Raw genomic sequence first — 16,023 nt, forward strand, 5'->3', positions numbered from 1 at the left:
TGGATGGTCTTGAAGAAGAAGGCGACGACGCGAAAAGCGCGTTGAGTGCTACAAGATATTACAATGCGCGGACAGGCTCTTAGACTCACAAGTGGGAGCTAAGTGTAAATGAAGCTCGATGTGATGAGAGTGAGGGTGAGTCTGTGGTGAGCGTACCTGCGTATGAGAGTGAGATTGAATGAGCATGAACGACTGCCTCCAAGACTGCATACCTACTGTGTATGGTACTCCGTACCCAAGAAGGTACACTCCCTAACTTGGGATGAGGGAGGAGGTGGGGTCACTAAGAATGGAGGGTGGGGAACGGACCCCTTGCCTCGTGCGCGCGATGCGGAGCGGTTCCTGGCTTCAGGCGAAGTGGGCGAGTGGGCAGAAACTAACTACTACGGTATCAGGCCAAAGTTTAACCCCCTAGTCAAGTACTGGTGGGTCTGCCCATACCCCACCTTCCACAAGTGATCTGACCAACCAGAAACCGCCATTTCCAGCACGGGCCCACTAATTAGCCTAGCCTAACTTTTTTACTAATTACGATTACTTCCTCTTATATACCTATTACTTACCCTTATTTTTAATAAATTATTATTAATATAGTATAGTTAATAAATAGTATAACGAAGTACTTTAATAAGGTCGACTATTAGCGGGTTTATATACTATATATTAATATAAAATTTATATAGGTTTAAATAATCGATTTAACCGGATTTATAAAAAACTAGGTTTATACGGCTATAAGGGCTTTATTGGTAGTAATTATACTACGTTCTAGCTACCTATAGGTTATAATTTTATAATAAAAGGAAGCCCTTATTAAATATGTTATTTTTTTTAAAAAAGGCCGCTAGGCCTCCTTTTTATTATTTTTAATTATTTTTTTTTTAATTTAGTATTTATATTATATAAGTAGCCCTATATCGGCTCGGGTTTTACTATTATATTGCCCGCCGTAAGCCCCCTATATCCGAGGCTAACCGAATTAAGTATTTTGTTTAAATTTAAGAATATTTTTATTAAACCGTTAAAAACTAGTAGAAGGTTTTATAGATAAATAAAATATAGGTTATAGGCGGTTATTATTATAAACTTTATATTACTTACCGTTAAGGCAAAGAATAGGATTCGATATATATTATTAAGAAGTATTAACATAAGTAAGGTTAAATATTTTAGGGATATTTTTCTGGGGATCGGAAAGGACTAAGTATCTTTTAAAAGAAAGATTAGGGTAGTATTTATATTAATACCTATTAAAAATATATTATATTTATTATTAACGGTTAAATTCGTTTTTATCGATAGATATATAGTAATAACCTTATTTTAATATAAAATAGCGCCTTAATATATAACGTAGAATTAATCTAGTAAAAACTTAATAACCGTAATATCTATTTAATATTCTAGCTACCTTTTTTACTTAATTTCAACTTTATTAAAATATATTAAAATTAAATAAAGGATTATATATAGGACCTTGCGGGTATATAAAAAAATCTTATATACGATATATTATGACGATAAGTTAAAGAGGCCTAGGATACCTTTTTAGAGGACTTTCTATATTTGCTATTAAATACGATGCCCGTATGTTATTAAGTAGTAATTAATATTAATAAAATATATATTAAATACTAATTTAGCTATAAAAATTAATTAAGATCGAATAATTGTCGATTATGTTAGCCATTTAGCGCTAACGATCTGACTGGTGCGTTGACCCTTGTCTGTGGATCGGTACTATGCTAGGGGATTAAACTTACCCCTATAGACCAAGTAGATACGTACCGGAGTATACCTTTGAAGGTATGAACACTTACTACCCACCTACTATAGGAAGGATACAAACGGGCACTCAGTCGCCGGGGGCCTACCTACTGCAGTAAGGTAGCAGGGGAAACCATCAAAGCCCAATGGAGCCTCGCCGAGTCCGTCAGCGGGCGTACTGACCGAACCAAGCGATAAGTTACTATGAACTGCTGCTGCCCAACTAGCGATGCGCAAACACGCAACGGGCGACGGGTGCAGTGGGAGATAGAAAGCTCTCGGAATAGCCAGTTTGATTACACGCCTGTATTATGACATCAAGACATTTGGAGATCATAGCAGTGTTGAGAATAGGAGAAGGGGGCTCTTGTCACGCATTCACTAACACGGGCTCAGAGAAAGAAAGAAAGAAAAAAGTGTTGCGAAGTACGACGAGTAGGGAGAGAGGACGTCCATGACTGCTTGTTGAGAGAAAGAAAACAGGCGGCAATCTGTCAGAGTTCATGTAAGTCGCTTCAAAAATGCAAATTAGAGCAATTTGTCTCTTGTGGTGAGACTGGATACTATGGGCGTGTAACGTGGGCATATCACAATGTTTCTCATGCTCGCCCGCCCGTCTGTCTGCTACCTAACTGGAAATCGACAAATCTCCATCGGTCAGTTGATAACTTGACAGGTATCCGTATCTATACTGCGTCCAGATGCATCATACAGAAAATAAAGGACCATGATCTCCCGGAGCAGATGTGAAGAAGAAGACGACCCCACCAACGAGAACCTTGGAAACAGACACAGAAAAAATCAAAGTGTGGGATGGGACGACGATGAATGGTCCCGCGACTCCCGCCTCGCTGTAACGCCAGAAATCTGTTTGAGAATTCTGCAGGGGTTCCATCGCTTCCTTCTCTCCTCCAAAGATGGTTGCTGCGGCCTGCCGGACCTGCACCTGCCCGCACTTGTCTTCCCAAGTTCCCAAGTCCCGATTCAGTCCAGTCGAAGTGACGGGGTCATCCAACCACCCCCGCAGTCACACCTTCCTCTAGGTATTACCTACCTCACCTCATCTACACCTCGACACCTTCCGTGATATCAGGTACGTATTCTCACGATTTCTAACCTGGAAGTTGAGGATTAAAAGCTCCTGCCTACCTTACGTGCTTACCTGAATGCCCGGTACCTACCTACCGTACTAGAACTGTAGATATATTGGACCTTATCTAACCACAGACCGTCCGCCTCGGGTACGTACCGATGTACACATCTGTCTGTCTTCTCTACCTTATGAATATCCGTACTCCAAAACATCCTTCTTGACCTTCATCCTCGAACAAGGCACCTGCAGAGTGCAATAACGGCGCTACAAATCATCAACTGTGTGCTCACCCCCATCTGAGACTCCTCGCCTCTTGCCGCTACACACCGAGTCCCATCGCCTCGGGCCTTTTGCCGTCGGGTCAGATAAATGCACACCACCTCAACCCCCAAGTCAATCAATCGAGGACTTGACCCTACCTACACCTTCAAAGTTACGTGAGCTGCCACAGCTGCGTGTATTCCGGCTTGGACACTCCATTCGCTTACCTACTTGGGCTCTCTCCATCCATCTCAGTTGAGCTAGAAATCTTCTTCACAAGCCGCTCGAGACCTCACCAGCCAATCGTCGTCATTCGTCTGTTCAATTGGTCGCGCGTCATTTCCAACGAACAGACTATCCCGTGCGCGCTCCTTAGCATCAAACTCGTCGAGCTGTACCGACTTTGCCAGCTTGCCTCATCGTGCGTCCAGTCTTGATGCAAACGCAGGAACAAATTGGGCCGAATATGACTGCTGATGGCTGCAACTGCAACTTCCCATCATTTGGGTGAAAAGGGGTGAACAAGCCCCGTCAACGGACGACGTCCTACCGTTTCGCTCGATTCCAAAGCGAGGGATCGCCCACCTTGCCTTGCGTCCGTCCTGTGATACTCTGCCTTACAGCTCAACTTACCTAGCCGCCGGGTGGATTGGAGAAACCTACATCCAGGTAGAAGACCCAGGCTCCAGAAACCGAGCGTTGCAATAACGAACCCTCACCAGGCATCATCTCCATCTTTGGTAGTGTCAGGATCCCACCAACGCTTGCTGCATTGTTGGTGGCGGCACCTGCGACATATCCTCACCTAGTCATCCTAGACATGCGGGACGGACTGGCCTTGACCCGTTCGTCTTCGGCTTCTTGCTCGCCCTTCGCATCCATCCAAGCATCTACCTTTCCAACCGAGACCTGCCAAAAACTGAAATTCTGTTGATCAAGAGAGAACGAGAGACTAAAATAGCCCTCTCGCAACGAACTCTAGAAGCCTGATGGAACCGCTGCCCACAGACTCGGGATGCCACACTGAACGGCGCCGGACATATGGCTTCCTTTCTTTTAAAAGAACGGATGGATGTACCGCAAAACACACAACATCGGAGCCGGGTGGTCTAAATGCAAGAACCTAGGTTGGGAATCGTCCCTTTCCCACTCTTGCAGTCGTTCCTAGTGCTTTTCTGTTCGAGAAAAGTACCGACCAGACAGGAGCAGAAACCGGCATGACGCCCATCGTTCATGCAACCAGGAGGCGCAGGCAGGCTTGAAACCACTGCTTTTTTCAGCTGCACATTTCAGTCCTGCGTCTGCAAATGCTGCAGAAAGAAGAAAGAGATCAAGACAGGCTGCCAAACGCACAGCAACATGACGCCGTGTCAGTAGCTCGCAACTTCTAGTCTCACAGCACCTTCACTAGACGAGCAGTGTAACCGCCTTGCGCCAACTTGGCTCACCGTTCGGAGTGTCTGCGTTTGTGACAGCGCAACTTGAAGGTTCATGCACACCTGATATGATCGACTTCTCGACCCAACTCAGCATTGATGAACCTATCGGCGGCCCGTGTGCTCGTAAAAATCGGCGCCATCGTTAACGACAAACAAGTGGCATGTCAGAGAGCGCCACCCCTCCTTTTTCCCTCGGTGTGCCTCTGTCAACTCCATTTTTGACTTTGACATTGTCAGCGTCTGCACCCCAGAGACAGCGACAGGGACCAAATTCAGGACCAGGGTCGCGCTTGACCGTATCGAGAAGGCCCACATGCCCGTTCGGAGAGCGGTTGGGCGGGATGTGGAATAGGGGAAGCCAAAAAGAAAAACAAGATCTCGACTCGGGTACGGTGGTCCCCGGCCCATCCAGGAATTCCTGCATCCTTCAATCCGTATCCCTGATCCCGTTTCCCCATGATTATCGCATCTCTTCGGCTTCGGACGCGGACATTGGAGGGTGGAACGGACCTCCTAAACCCTGCGATGCTCCAAGCCACACAGCAACTCGTCATCATCTTTTACAAACCGCGCTATCCGTTCATCACATCCGATACCTTCAGCGGGCTTGTTTGGTTTCAACCGGTGAACACGAGTACAGACGTCCGTTGTATTATCGGACGGAACATCGATCTCCTGATGGAAAAACTGGAAATCAATACAAATATTTACGGTTCCGAATACCCTTAAGTATCACGTACGGTTACATGGTACGGATACCGGCCTTGGGAAGCTGAGCCTCCCGCCGGCCCTCGCTGCGGCCCGTACGCGTTATTAAGGGACTGTCGTTCGCGAAGCATAATGCCTGCGTTCAAGTCTCAAAGTTGACGCCGGTAGCCAGATTTCTGGAACCTTTCATCATCCAGCTGAACCCGCCAGCGGTCCATCGCCAAGGATCCCGTGCTCTACTAGTGTAGTCGATGTAAGACCGCTTCACTGCCGATCTTCTTTGTGTCACCCAACTGCGAGATGCGCAAGTCTATTCTTCAGAGTATCAGGTGTACACCCTTCTGTAGCACGCATTCTCTAGATATCTGTTTTCTCGGCTACCTGCTACTCAATCTGTCGAGCCTCCAAATCAAGAGCCTGGCTGCGGTGGCGCGTCTACGTCAAGGTCTGGCCGCATCAGACGCGGATTCGGCGCTGTCGACCGCCTGGTCGCGCTGCCAGCGAAAAAGGGGTCTTAGCCGCCCGCGTGCAGACAGTCCTGACAATGACCTGGGACTCGATACCAACGCCATCACAGTGCGGCTTGCCTTTAAGCATGTCGAATGCGAAAACATAGCTCACAGAATCCGCCGCGTAGAACAAAGGCTGTCAAAGCAGCGGGGGACTGTGGCTGAACTGAAGCCTGCACCGCCTTGAGCTGGCCTATGCTCTTCATTTCCCCATGCCTGCGACACGTGGGAGGACAGGATGCGATTTCATGAGGATCGCCCCCTCTAGGGAGGTCCGGCAACACCTAGCTTCAGCTCGGCTTGTTCCTGACCTTGTCCAAAAGAGACCTTGGCTCGTCCCAGGAACAGCGAAGACAAGACACGCCGCGCGACGGATGGGAACATTGATCCACCACTATTCGAGGCCGTTCTCGATGCTCCGCCTACACTCAAAGTTTTACCAGCACAACAGTGCGTGACGCGGAGAAATTGTACGCGACGTTTCTCCTTGCGAACTAGATTGATGGACCCTTCTGCAGGAACCGTCGTTCGAAGCGTCCGATGCACAGTCCATGGCCTCGTTGCTGTCACCAAAATCAGGGGCTTGTCTCTACTACTCTAGCCCTGCTGGGGTCAGATGGTCACGAGCAGAGCGTTCTTGGCTGGTGGGCAAGGAACAAGATTTCCACTATTGACTGTAGCTCAGAAATCTTTTTGACTTTTCAGCCTGGCTCCGGTCAACGTCAACGGCCACCGGCCTCCTTGTGATCTGACGGTGTTGCTATAATGGGCAATCATTTCCCCCTTTAGCCCCCTTTCCCATCGTGATGGCTAGATATGAAGGGCTTCTCCGTTCGACACCAGGATGGCTTGGCTGGTAACGACGTCTGTCATTGTAAAGATTTCAATGTCAGATCCCAAAGTGCCTCTCTCGTCGTTAATGAGCCAATGGGATAGCGCCAAGCCATGGCTGCCCTTTCGGATCTGCCTCCCGCGATGCTGTCTGTGCGATGCGAGGTCTGAACTGGGCAACATCAAAGCACCACCCACACGATACAAGCTCAAATTCAAGATCGAGATTATCCCGTATTCTAGTACAGCGCAGCAGCCACGTAGAAGCTTTCTTCGTCCAATCGGCAACAGTTCCATGGTATCGTCGGAGTCATCGGGAAGATACAGCCAATATCTTAGCAAGACCATGAGGTAGCGGTTCATCTACGTTCTGCCTCACAAAGCGCTAAATCTACGAATAGATAGACGACGTCTTCTTACCAATCTATGATTCCCTAGATGGCACACATGATTTCACCGTCTCGCTTAGCCTCTTCCAACAAGCTCACGAGACTGACTCGCGATCCAGCATTGTAGGCTGACGGCCTGCTGGATGAGATTGCGACTACCGAGGGTCCTGGGTCTAGTTCTATGTAGGCTTTCTGATGATCCATCGACACAGTTCAACTTACACGCCTGTCACCTCGCTTGGCTTATGGCAGATGACGTCCACAAAGAAAACGAAACTAGACGACCTCTCATGTTGAACAGCGCCATCAGTGTGTTTCAGTCACGGTCTGCCACAGCTACACGGCATTCCCGCCCTCTCTCTCTCTCTCTCTCTAGGTACAGAGTACAGAGTAAGGAAACACAGAAACCGCTATTGTCGGGTTGCAAACCATCTGCAGGTGCAGGCGCCCGACGTCAAAGCTCTCGCCGACAGCTGTCACTTCCCACCCTAACCCCGGAGAACCCTGTAGGAGGGGCCTTCCTTAATCTCCGCGGACGTCGTCGCGTTTGTCACCCCGACGCAGATCTCCTTGACGAGGCCTGGGTGAGGATGTACATTGGCCTGCTCGACTGTAGCTCAGTAGGAGATTCCTACCCAACAGGACTCCGTAGATTGACAAGTATGCGCAAAGCACGGATAGCGCATCATTAACTTTGTAAAGAAAAAATCGGGTGGCTGGAAGGAGATCCACAACTCTGAAGCAGCGCGTGAGCAGGGTTATCGGCCATTTTTGAAGGCAACGGCTGCGTGGGAGAGGCTTCTTCTACTTCATGTGGAGCACCAGGGGGGGGAAACAATCGTAGATCTTTTCCCACACTTACAACCTTTGCGCCTCCTCGGCCGGTCGCCATTTACTGCGGCGGGGTACGCGAACCTAGGGCAGAACAATCCCGGGTCAGCCCACCGACCCGGGCCCCGCCCCTCTGAGGACTCGGGAGAAGAGAAGAGGTACTCGGAGTGGCTGGCTACATGGCTTGAGTGGGGAGGGGAAGCTGCTCTTTTACGAGTCTGCTTGGTGCTCTCACATCGCAAGAGACTCATCCTCGTCACAGATAGCGAAATGACGATGGTCAGAAATTCTGTTACGTGTGGCAGGAACCCTGGAGCCTGGGACCTCTTGATCGGCGACATGGGTTCAGTCGGGTGACAAGCCAGCGTTGACAGGGGCTGGACGAGGACGAGGACGAGACTTCTTTTTCCGGCTCCCCGAGCCCCCAATGTGTGCTCTTGTGTGAATCCGTAGCCCGTCGGTATTATGCTCAATCTCCACAGTGTTGTGATTGTTCTGCTGCTATGGAGTAGAGAATCGTAAACTTGAAGTCCTTCGTATTAACAGACAGAGACGTGGCACAAGCAAGGCGACGAACCCAGATCTAAGACGGATGTTCCCTCGCCTGTCCCATCTATAATCCAAGAACCCCCTCCCTTCCTAGAGGTTACCGAGATGACGGGGAAAAAGGAAACGGGAGAACGAAAAGCAGGTAAGGTGCAAGGTTCGAGTGTCGCGAGATCGAAGGGAACGAACAGCTGGGGGGGGAGATGACGTTGTTCTACAAAGATTAGCGATTTTGGTGACTGAGACAAAGAGATCCCATCTCAAGTCACACCCTACTTGCCGCTTCTTTTCCTTCGTTTGGATGTTCAAGAACATGGTGTTTGTTTTCTCTTTATTTTCTTTATTCTCCTTTCCCATTGCTCGTGGGCGGTGGGATCAGGGGTTGTGGAATATTGTTTTTTGGCCATTTTGGGGAAATTTTGGTCTAGGTTGGATTGGTGATACATGGGGTGGAAAAAGTCACTTTCTTTCACGAGGCTTGACTAGAGAGCACCTGGTATTGCGAGACTTGTCGGCTATCGAGACGTGTTGGCGAGATGGCGCAGTCATCTGGGCTGGAGTAGAAGCGTATTTCCCAGTGAGATTCAAAATTGACTAGAAACAAGTTTTCTGGGGAGTTTGATGTGGACATGCCAACATTGGGAACTCGGATCAGAGACGGAAGATATGATGGCAAGTACCAGATACCAGATATATCAGACCGTTCAAGCTGTCCCATTTCACAATGTTTCGCCTGAAGGAGAGGAGTGATTGGCATGCCGAGTCCAACTGGTCATCTCACATGGCCGGAAACATGATTAGCGACTACATCGGTGTATTGATTGTGGTGAGCAAGGCGCGTTTCGATATGAGATCTGCACAGTGCCAACATAGGAGGGCCTCGTTCTTAGATAGGTCGGATGTTGAGTGTCGTTTTTGGACTCTGGCACAGGGAAGAGAAGTGCAACTTGGGTCCTGTTGTTTCTCATTGGAAATCGAGATTGATATTACCCTCTTTCACGAATACTACTCTTACTTCAACCAGCGTCCCTATTTGTCACCCGCTTGCGCACTCATTTCATAACTTGATCAAAGGGCGCAAGGACTATCACCGAGTGAAGCTTCGGATAGTCGTCCCTCAACGAGTCAGAGACCTAGATTCTCGTCCTTCTCGTGTTTACACTTGTCGATAAGTCAAGCCTGCAACAGAAAAGCGATGACTCATACATAATAGCCTCAATCCGGGATCCTTGGAATCGGGGACACTTATAAGGATCAAGGTCTTGCCGGACCAGAACAGAATGTTCATCTACCTACCTTTTGCGTATAGGTCTTCCACTGAACCCATGAATCGAGCTTCTCTACCCATTTCCGCCCCTTATGGGCGCTTCGACAGCGTCCTGCAAGAGTCCAGTGGTAGTCAGCGGAATATGCCACACGTTCTGAGCCACGTCCGAATCCAGCCTCGGCTCCGAAAACCCTTGGGAGGATTAGTGGAATTCCTGGGGTGGTTAAACGATCGGAATAGCCGAAACAAGATGGCGAGCATAGGTATTCTCGCAGAGGAGCTCATTGATGATGACACCCCTGTGCTCCCTAGCTACCCAGGCCTCGTCGAAGATAATACGTGCCCACCGTCTCATGTGGTTTCTGAGATGGGACTTGAGCTCCCATTTTGGAACTTAGATCTCAACATTCTCATCATCTTTCTCGACAGCATATCATATTCGTCAAGTTCGGTATATACTTGCCTTCTTATTAGCTGTAATTGCATTACGATTGGTATCTTCCTATACTTTAAGAAGCGTATCATTAAAAGATTGTATGACTAATCCAAGGGAATAATAGCAACAACAGCACCAGTTGTAGCAATAGCAGCAACGGCGGCAATAGTAGGACCAGAAATTAGGGATCGAGCAGGAAACTGCTCTATCAACATCAATATTTACATTGCCGGGTGCTAAGCACGCTGTCTCATAGTCCAGTCATTCTCGAGAAGTAAGTCGGTATCCAGGAACAACTTGGAAGCCTTACATTTAGCTTTGGCATTCTTACACGTAGGAAAGCAAACATCTTCAAAACGTAAAAAGGGGGGTATCTAGCAGCTACAGAAACACAAACAATCAAATCACCTCACACATTCCCAAACGCTAGACCGTCACCCGGCCCACCACCTCGCTCACGTCCACTCCTACGAACCCCATTCTTTCTCACCCAAGCCCACCACCCCATAAACGACTGTATCAAACCCAAATCATTGTCACGATGCTGCTGCTGCGGCTGTGGATGGTGCCGCGGCGAAGGTGCCGGCACCGCAGGCGGTCGACGGCTCGTCAACCGCCTCTTCCTCCTGGGTCTCGTCTCCGCCACGGGCATGACGACAGCTGGTGTGAACTGATCATCCGAGCCGGCGTCTGTAAATAGCCGAAACGGCCAGGCGAGCGCGGCAAAAGTGTGCCGGGCGAGCGAGTACCCCGCGCGCGTCTGCAGGAGGATGAGGGCCACGATGAAGGGGACGCAGACGCAGACCATTGTCACGGGGAATCTCCAGTCTTCTGGTGAGATTGTAAACTCTGTGATTCCAAAGACTGACTGTAGAGTTTTGACGTGTTAGTATATAGACGTTGAGAAAGGATAGAAGGAAGAGGTAGCAGGCGGGACATCCGCTTACAGTCACAAAAGTCAGGGGCAAAAACACCATGGACCCCAACGTCAGGACCTTGATGTTATCCCCTTGCTCAATCGCCCTCCTCGACTCCTTGATGGAACTTCCGCTGAAAAGCTGATCTCTCAAGTTCTCAATCTCCTTGCGCGTCGCGGCATTCTTGGCGTGCACCGTCTCCAGATCCCGACACGCGCGCTCCAAGTCGGAACGTAAGAGCACCATCTTATCGCGGTACGCCACGCCCTCGGTGCTCTCCGGCGCCGGGTGCGGCCAGAGGGTCTGGTGCCTTCCCTCCCAGAAATCGTCGGGAAACGTCTCACGGTAGGCCGCGAGCATGGCGCGCAGGCCCTCGTTGACGACGCCCAGCGTATTGTAAGCCCAAAAGTACCGCCGAATGTAGGTGAAGTGCTTGTCCTCGAAGAGGAGCTTGTCGCGCAGGCGGGCGTCAAACATGAAGTCCGTCGGCGGGGTAATGAGCTTTGCGATGCGGGCGTGGAGCGCCAGGTTGCGCTTCGTCGCGTCGCGGTATTCCGTCACGAGGGCGTCTAGGAAGGCGTAGGGCCCTGAGGGGAAGTTCTTGTGCGCTTCGGCGTCGCCGCCGCGGAGGGTGTGTTCGTCGTCTGGGAAGGACTGGATCGAGAGCAAGTGCCACGGCGCGAAGGTGTCGAAGAGGAAGCCTTCTTGCGGGCCTTCGCGGCGGCGGGTTTGTTTGACGGATTGTCGTGGTGGGCCGGAGAGGGAGAGGGCGAGGATGGAGCTGCATTCTGCGATGTCGATGTGGTCCCGGGAGCGGCGGTCTGCGGGCCGTTTGTCGTACTTTTGAAAGGGGGCTGGTTCGAGGCCCTCACCTACGACTGTGTAATACTTGAAGACGAAGAAGAAGCTGCGCTGGCGGAGGTGTGAGGGTGAAGGATCCCTCGCGAAGGCACGGTGGACGTGGGCTGTCGTCTTCCCGTTGTTCCCATGGTCTGTGATTAGATGGTTGAGGAGCTCCGTCATGTCGAAGTAGGGACGCATCGTCATGTGCAGCGCACCGAGCATGAGGGCAGACGGTTCTTGTATGATTGTCACAAGACCTACGGCCAGACCATCGGCGTGAATCTCCTTGAGAGCGTTCCATACCGTCGGGGCGTCAACGATTTGAGTAGGGGCTGGAGCTGCGTCGGCTGCGGCGCCTCGAGGACGGCGGTCTGGGTGTTTACCCACGGGTCGAGGTGACCCTTCATTGTCGACGTCGTACAGCTCGAACGTTGAGCTGACATAGCCCTGGCTTTCATACGCAGCAAAGTCTTCGAATACCGCATCCTCGTCGATGTCGGTTTGCCGTTTGATCACGTCCGCGAGCGCAATGGCGGCGCCGCCGGTGAAGTCAGTGTACTTGAGATGGCGTAGGAGTTGATTGTCTGTCCATGATACCCGCTCGACGAGCTTGGTGGGAGGGTTGGCGAGGGTCCCATCCGAACTGGTGGCACTACAAGGGCCGGCAATGTCGAGCAAGGGGAGATACTCGACGTCCAGCTCTGAGTGAATCGAGGCCGGTATGTGCTTCCTATCAACGACGCTGGACAGTGTCCGCTTCTCAATGGGGTCCGAGAAGGTGGAACGGCGGGCACGGCGAAGAGTAGGCTGAAAGGTCGCTTCTGATGAGAATGGTGGACTCTGGCCTGGACTCTGGACGGGACTTGGCGATGGCCGGAGGAGGGGAGATGGCTGGCGAATGTTGTTTGTCGTCTTGATATCTGATCTGTCTCTCACGGCACTGGCCAAAGAGTCATGGAGACTTCGTAGGTTACGGAGATATTGATCGTGGCTTGCCTCAACTACTCTGAGCAGCTCCTCGGGACTCTGGGCTGACATATCAGTGATAGATAAGGAGTTTGTCTAAATAAGTGTTTGAGAGATCGAGGAGGCGACTATGCGAGGATAATGGATCAAGAAAAAGTGAATGCGCTGGGCAGCCCGTCCTTAGGACAGCAGCCCTTTTCTACTTAGTAACATGCACAGCCTGCTTTGCCTTTGACCTCCGACAAGACACCCGAAATCAGGATGTTGTGCCATCGGCAGTCTCCAGCTACACCACAAGCACTAGCCTAGGCAGCCTCGACGTTCCCCTCACCCAAGGGGATCGACCCCAAACGCGGCTGAGCCGCGGAGCCCAGGGCCCAAAGGTACGGCGCGGCGTCTTCGGTGTGTGCGAGCATACGCTGCGGGATAAATGAAGGCCAGCAGATGATGGTCCCGTCTCGAGATGACTTCGTGGGCCCAGGGGTGCGTGCGTGCGTACGTGCGAACATCGGCCGACATCACCGAACCCAAGCTTTCGGCCACTGGACCGGGTGGGTGGGCACGGATATGTTCCCCGGTATGCATCTCTGTGCGCCCCGAACGTGTGGTATGACGCAGGGAAACGGGACTTGATAAGTAAACCCGGGGGAGGGGATGAAGGAGGGGTCCAAGATCAGAAAACGCGACGTGGGGTTGAATTGGGGGAGTCACCGAGGTCAGGTAAAGTAGATTTGGACATGAGTCGTCGGAGTTGGTTAGCGATCACCAAGAAAGGCAGGGCTGTCGATGCGGTGTCGTCCGGCGCCGGCCATCAGCAGCGGCTTTCCGCGGCCTATGAGGTGTGAGTCGTAGCTGCAGGTGATTGGCGATGGCTGCTGCCTTGGCAGTTGTGAATGGCGTTGCGCTACCGCCAAGGAGAATTCACGTGCGTAAAGATGCAATCGTTCAGACTTAGGAAGGGGGGAAACGGGGGGCGCGGGAGAGACATCTGGTTGCTGGGGTGCCTTAGCGTGATTTGGAGAGGAATTCGCAAGCCGTTTGAAAATGTCTCAACCCTCAGTCGCTCGCATGATGCAGATGAAGACGCTAGATCATGTATGTAGTGTGGCATCTTTGCATGGAGCTTGGCGTCCGCTTTTTCTTCACCGAGGGCCTTGGATCCAAACCAGAAATCTTGCAAGTAGAAAAATTGTTACCTACTAGAGGTAATTTGACACGAAGCCCACCAAGAAGGGGATCGAAAAGGCACATATCCACAGAAAAAGGTATCGTTTGCATCTAATTACTAGGACCAAGTCCCTTCTGCACTTGGCCCCTCTCCAGACCACACCATCTATACTGTGTGGCTCGGGTACCTTATGCAATCATCATCCAGGTCGTATTCTTCGTGTAAACCGCCATCCTGCGCAATTCTAGTCGAATAACCTCTGGGTCGGCAAAACAATGGGGGTATGGGCAAAAGCGTCAAAACATCTCTCGACAGGCGTCACCTAGTGAGTAGCGACCTCCTGGACCTTGCCGGCAGCGGCAACGGGCTTGTCACCGGTGTCGACGTCCATGGCGTCGTCATCAGCAGCCTCACCCTCGCCCTCCTCCTCCAGCTCATCCTCGCTCTCGCCCTCGATATCGACACTGCCGTCATCCGACATCTCGTCCTCCTCGGCAGGGACAGCCTCGCCCTCGCCGTTCTCGACGCCAGCCATCTCGGAATCCTCACCGGCGGGCTTCTCGCCGTTGGCAGCGCCGTCGAGGGCAGCCTCGGCCTCCTCCTCCTCCTCCTCGCGCTCCTCAGCACCGTACTCGTCCTCGTCAGCCACGAGGTCAGCCTCAGGCTGCTCAGGGGGGAACTCGGCGGGGGCGGCGGCATCGTTGTCCCTATCGCTCTCGGTTAGCTCCACTATTCTGTCGCTTCTTGATTTCCCCTCATGGTTATGAAAACGTACCACTTGATGGCGAAGCGGGTCACACGAGGCTTCTCGGCGAGAACGTTGCGCTTAACTCGCTCAATGATGGGCTTGGAGGGGGGCTCGGCGTTGAGCTCCTCAGAGTCGTACTCATTGTTGACATAGTAGCCAACGCGAACGAACTCGCGACCATCGTAAGCGCAGGTCAGGAGGATCACAGTGACACCCAAAATGTCGGCGTCGGGAATTCTGGAGGTGTTGGGCGCATCGGCCTCGAAGATGAACTTGTTGACACCGACGGGAACAGGGCCAACGAGAAGACTGTCGAGCTCTTGGTCGTACTGATCACTGTTTTCCCAACAGTTAGCGAATGGCGGTGTACATGGTGAAAAATTCCACCACAAACTAACCTAGTCGCAGAACCAACGTAGGTCAACTTCCACTCGAGATCTGATTAAAATCTTGTTAGCAAGAAGGAGGAAAAAAATACTGGTGTTGGCTGGCATTGTTTACCCTTCTCCAAGGACTCCAAGCACTCGAAGGTGATCTCGAACTCGTACTTGTCCGTGAACTTGGCGGGGTTGTTCAGGACCTGAACGCCCAAAAGCGAGACGATCGACATCGTGAAAGGTGGGGGATAGAGTATGGGTTTAGAAAGCGGTAATGGATGTAGAGAAAAAAGTCTGCGCGACTTCGAGTGAAGGAAAGTTGAGAAGAAATTCGTTGCGTAGACGTCGCTCTGAGGTGGTGGGTGGAGTTGGTGTATTGAGAAGGTCGGATTGTTTTGCGGCGAGCAAGATGGAAGAAGAAGGCTCGGCTCGTCAATTGCAACGGGACAACGGCGTGGGCCTGGGACGCGCCTGCCTTCCCCCCCTACCGCGAATTTCGCGTAAAGTGGTCTACACGTTGACGCTAGCCCCTTTCGGCCCTCGCGCCTGTCCGTGTTGCCTGTCAGGTTCCCGTCACCTCCCAGCCACACAGAGCGAAGCTTGGAATGGCTGATGCCTTCCATAGTCATCTTACCTTATCGTGCTCACCTGTGTGGAAAGTACACCACGTAGCTAGAATACCCAGCCTCTTTTCAAAACACTGAGACTGTGATTGTTTAATATCTTCAAAAGCCGAACTTCGCTAGAGCATTGACTCACAGATGCTCGGGCAAGGGCCCAGTCATCTGTCGCCCAATGCCCTAGCTTCTATTCTTGCCATTCTGGTCGTTCCTACTATTCCTGTTATTATTGCTATTAATGTTATTCTTATTATTCTTGTCATTGCCTCTCATCCCTAGTCTATTTCTCAGAGAATATGCTCTGGAT

The 16,023-nt window shown here is 51.1% G+C and overlaps 3 protein-coding genes across 3 annotated transcripts; 1 reads left to right on the forward strand and 2 right to left on the reverse strand.

Moving 5' to 3' along the window:
• Window positions 1–8,310: 8,310 nt before the first annotated feature.
• Window positions 8,311–9,176, forward strand: BDP55DRAFT_678762 (uncharacterized protein). Its single transcript, XM_060576012.1, has one exon. It carries the CDS (start codon window positions 8,676–8,678, stop codon window positions 8,970–8,972), a length of 297 nt encoding a protein of 98 aa, XP_060424468.1. The 5' UTR covers window positions 8,311–8,675; the 3' UTR covers window positions 8,973–9,176.
• Window positions 9,177–10,486: 1,310 nt separating this feature from the next.
• BDP55DRAFT_562304 (uncharacterized protein) lies at window positions 10,487–12,875 on the reverse strand (the record flags this gene model as incomplete). The annotated part of the gene is made up of 2 exons (XM_060570143.1): window positions 10,487–10,945; window positions 11,025–12,875. 2 exons carry the CDS (start codon window positions 12,873–12,875, stop codon window positions 10,487–10,489), a joined length of 2,310 nt encoding a protein of 769 aa, XP_060424469.1.
• Window positions 12,876–14,293: 1,418 nt separating this feature from the next.
• On the reverse strand, window positions 14,294–15,329 carry BDP55DRAFT_733025 (ASF1 like histone chaperone; the record flags this gene model as incomplete). The annotated part of the gene is made up of 4 exons (XM_060580018.1): window positions 14,294–14,678; window positions 14,747–15,055; window positions 15,118–15,157; window positions 15,221–15,329. 4 exons carry the CDS (start codon window positions 15,327–15,329, stop codon window positions 14,294–14,296), a joined length of 843 nt encoding a protein of 280 aa, XP_060424470.1.
• Between the last annotated feature and the right edge of the window lie 694 nt (window positions 15,330–16,023).

Source organism: Colletotrichum godetiae (genome assembly GCF_030913485.1).
Source record: "Colletotrichum godetiae strain CBS 193.32 chromosome Unknown BDP55scaffold_57, whole genome shotgun sequence".
Classification (NCBI taxonomy): domain Eukaryota; kingdom Fungi; phylum Ascomycota; class Sordariomycetes; order Glomerellales; family Glomerellaceae; genus Colletotrichum; species Colletotrichum godetiae.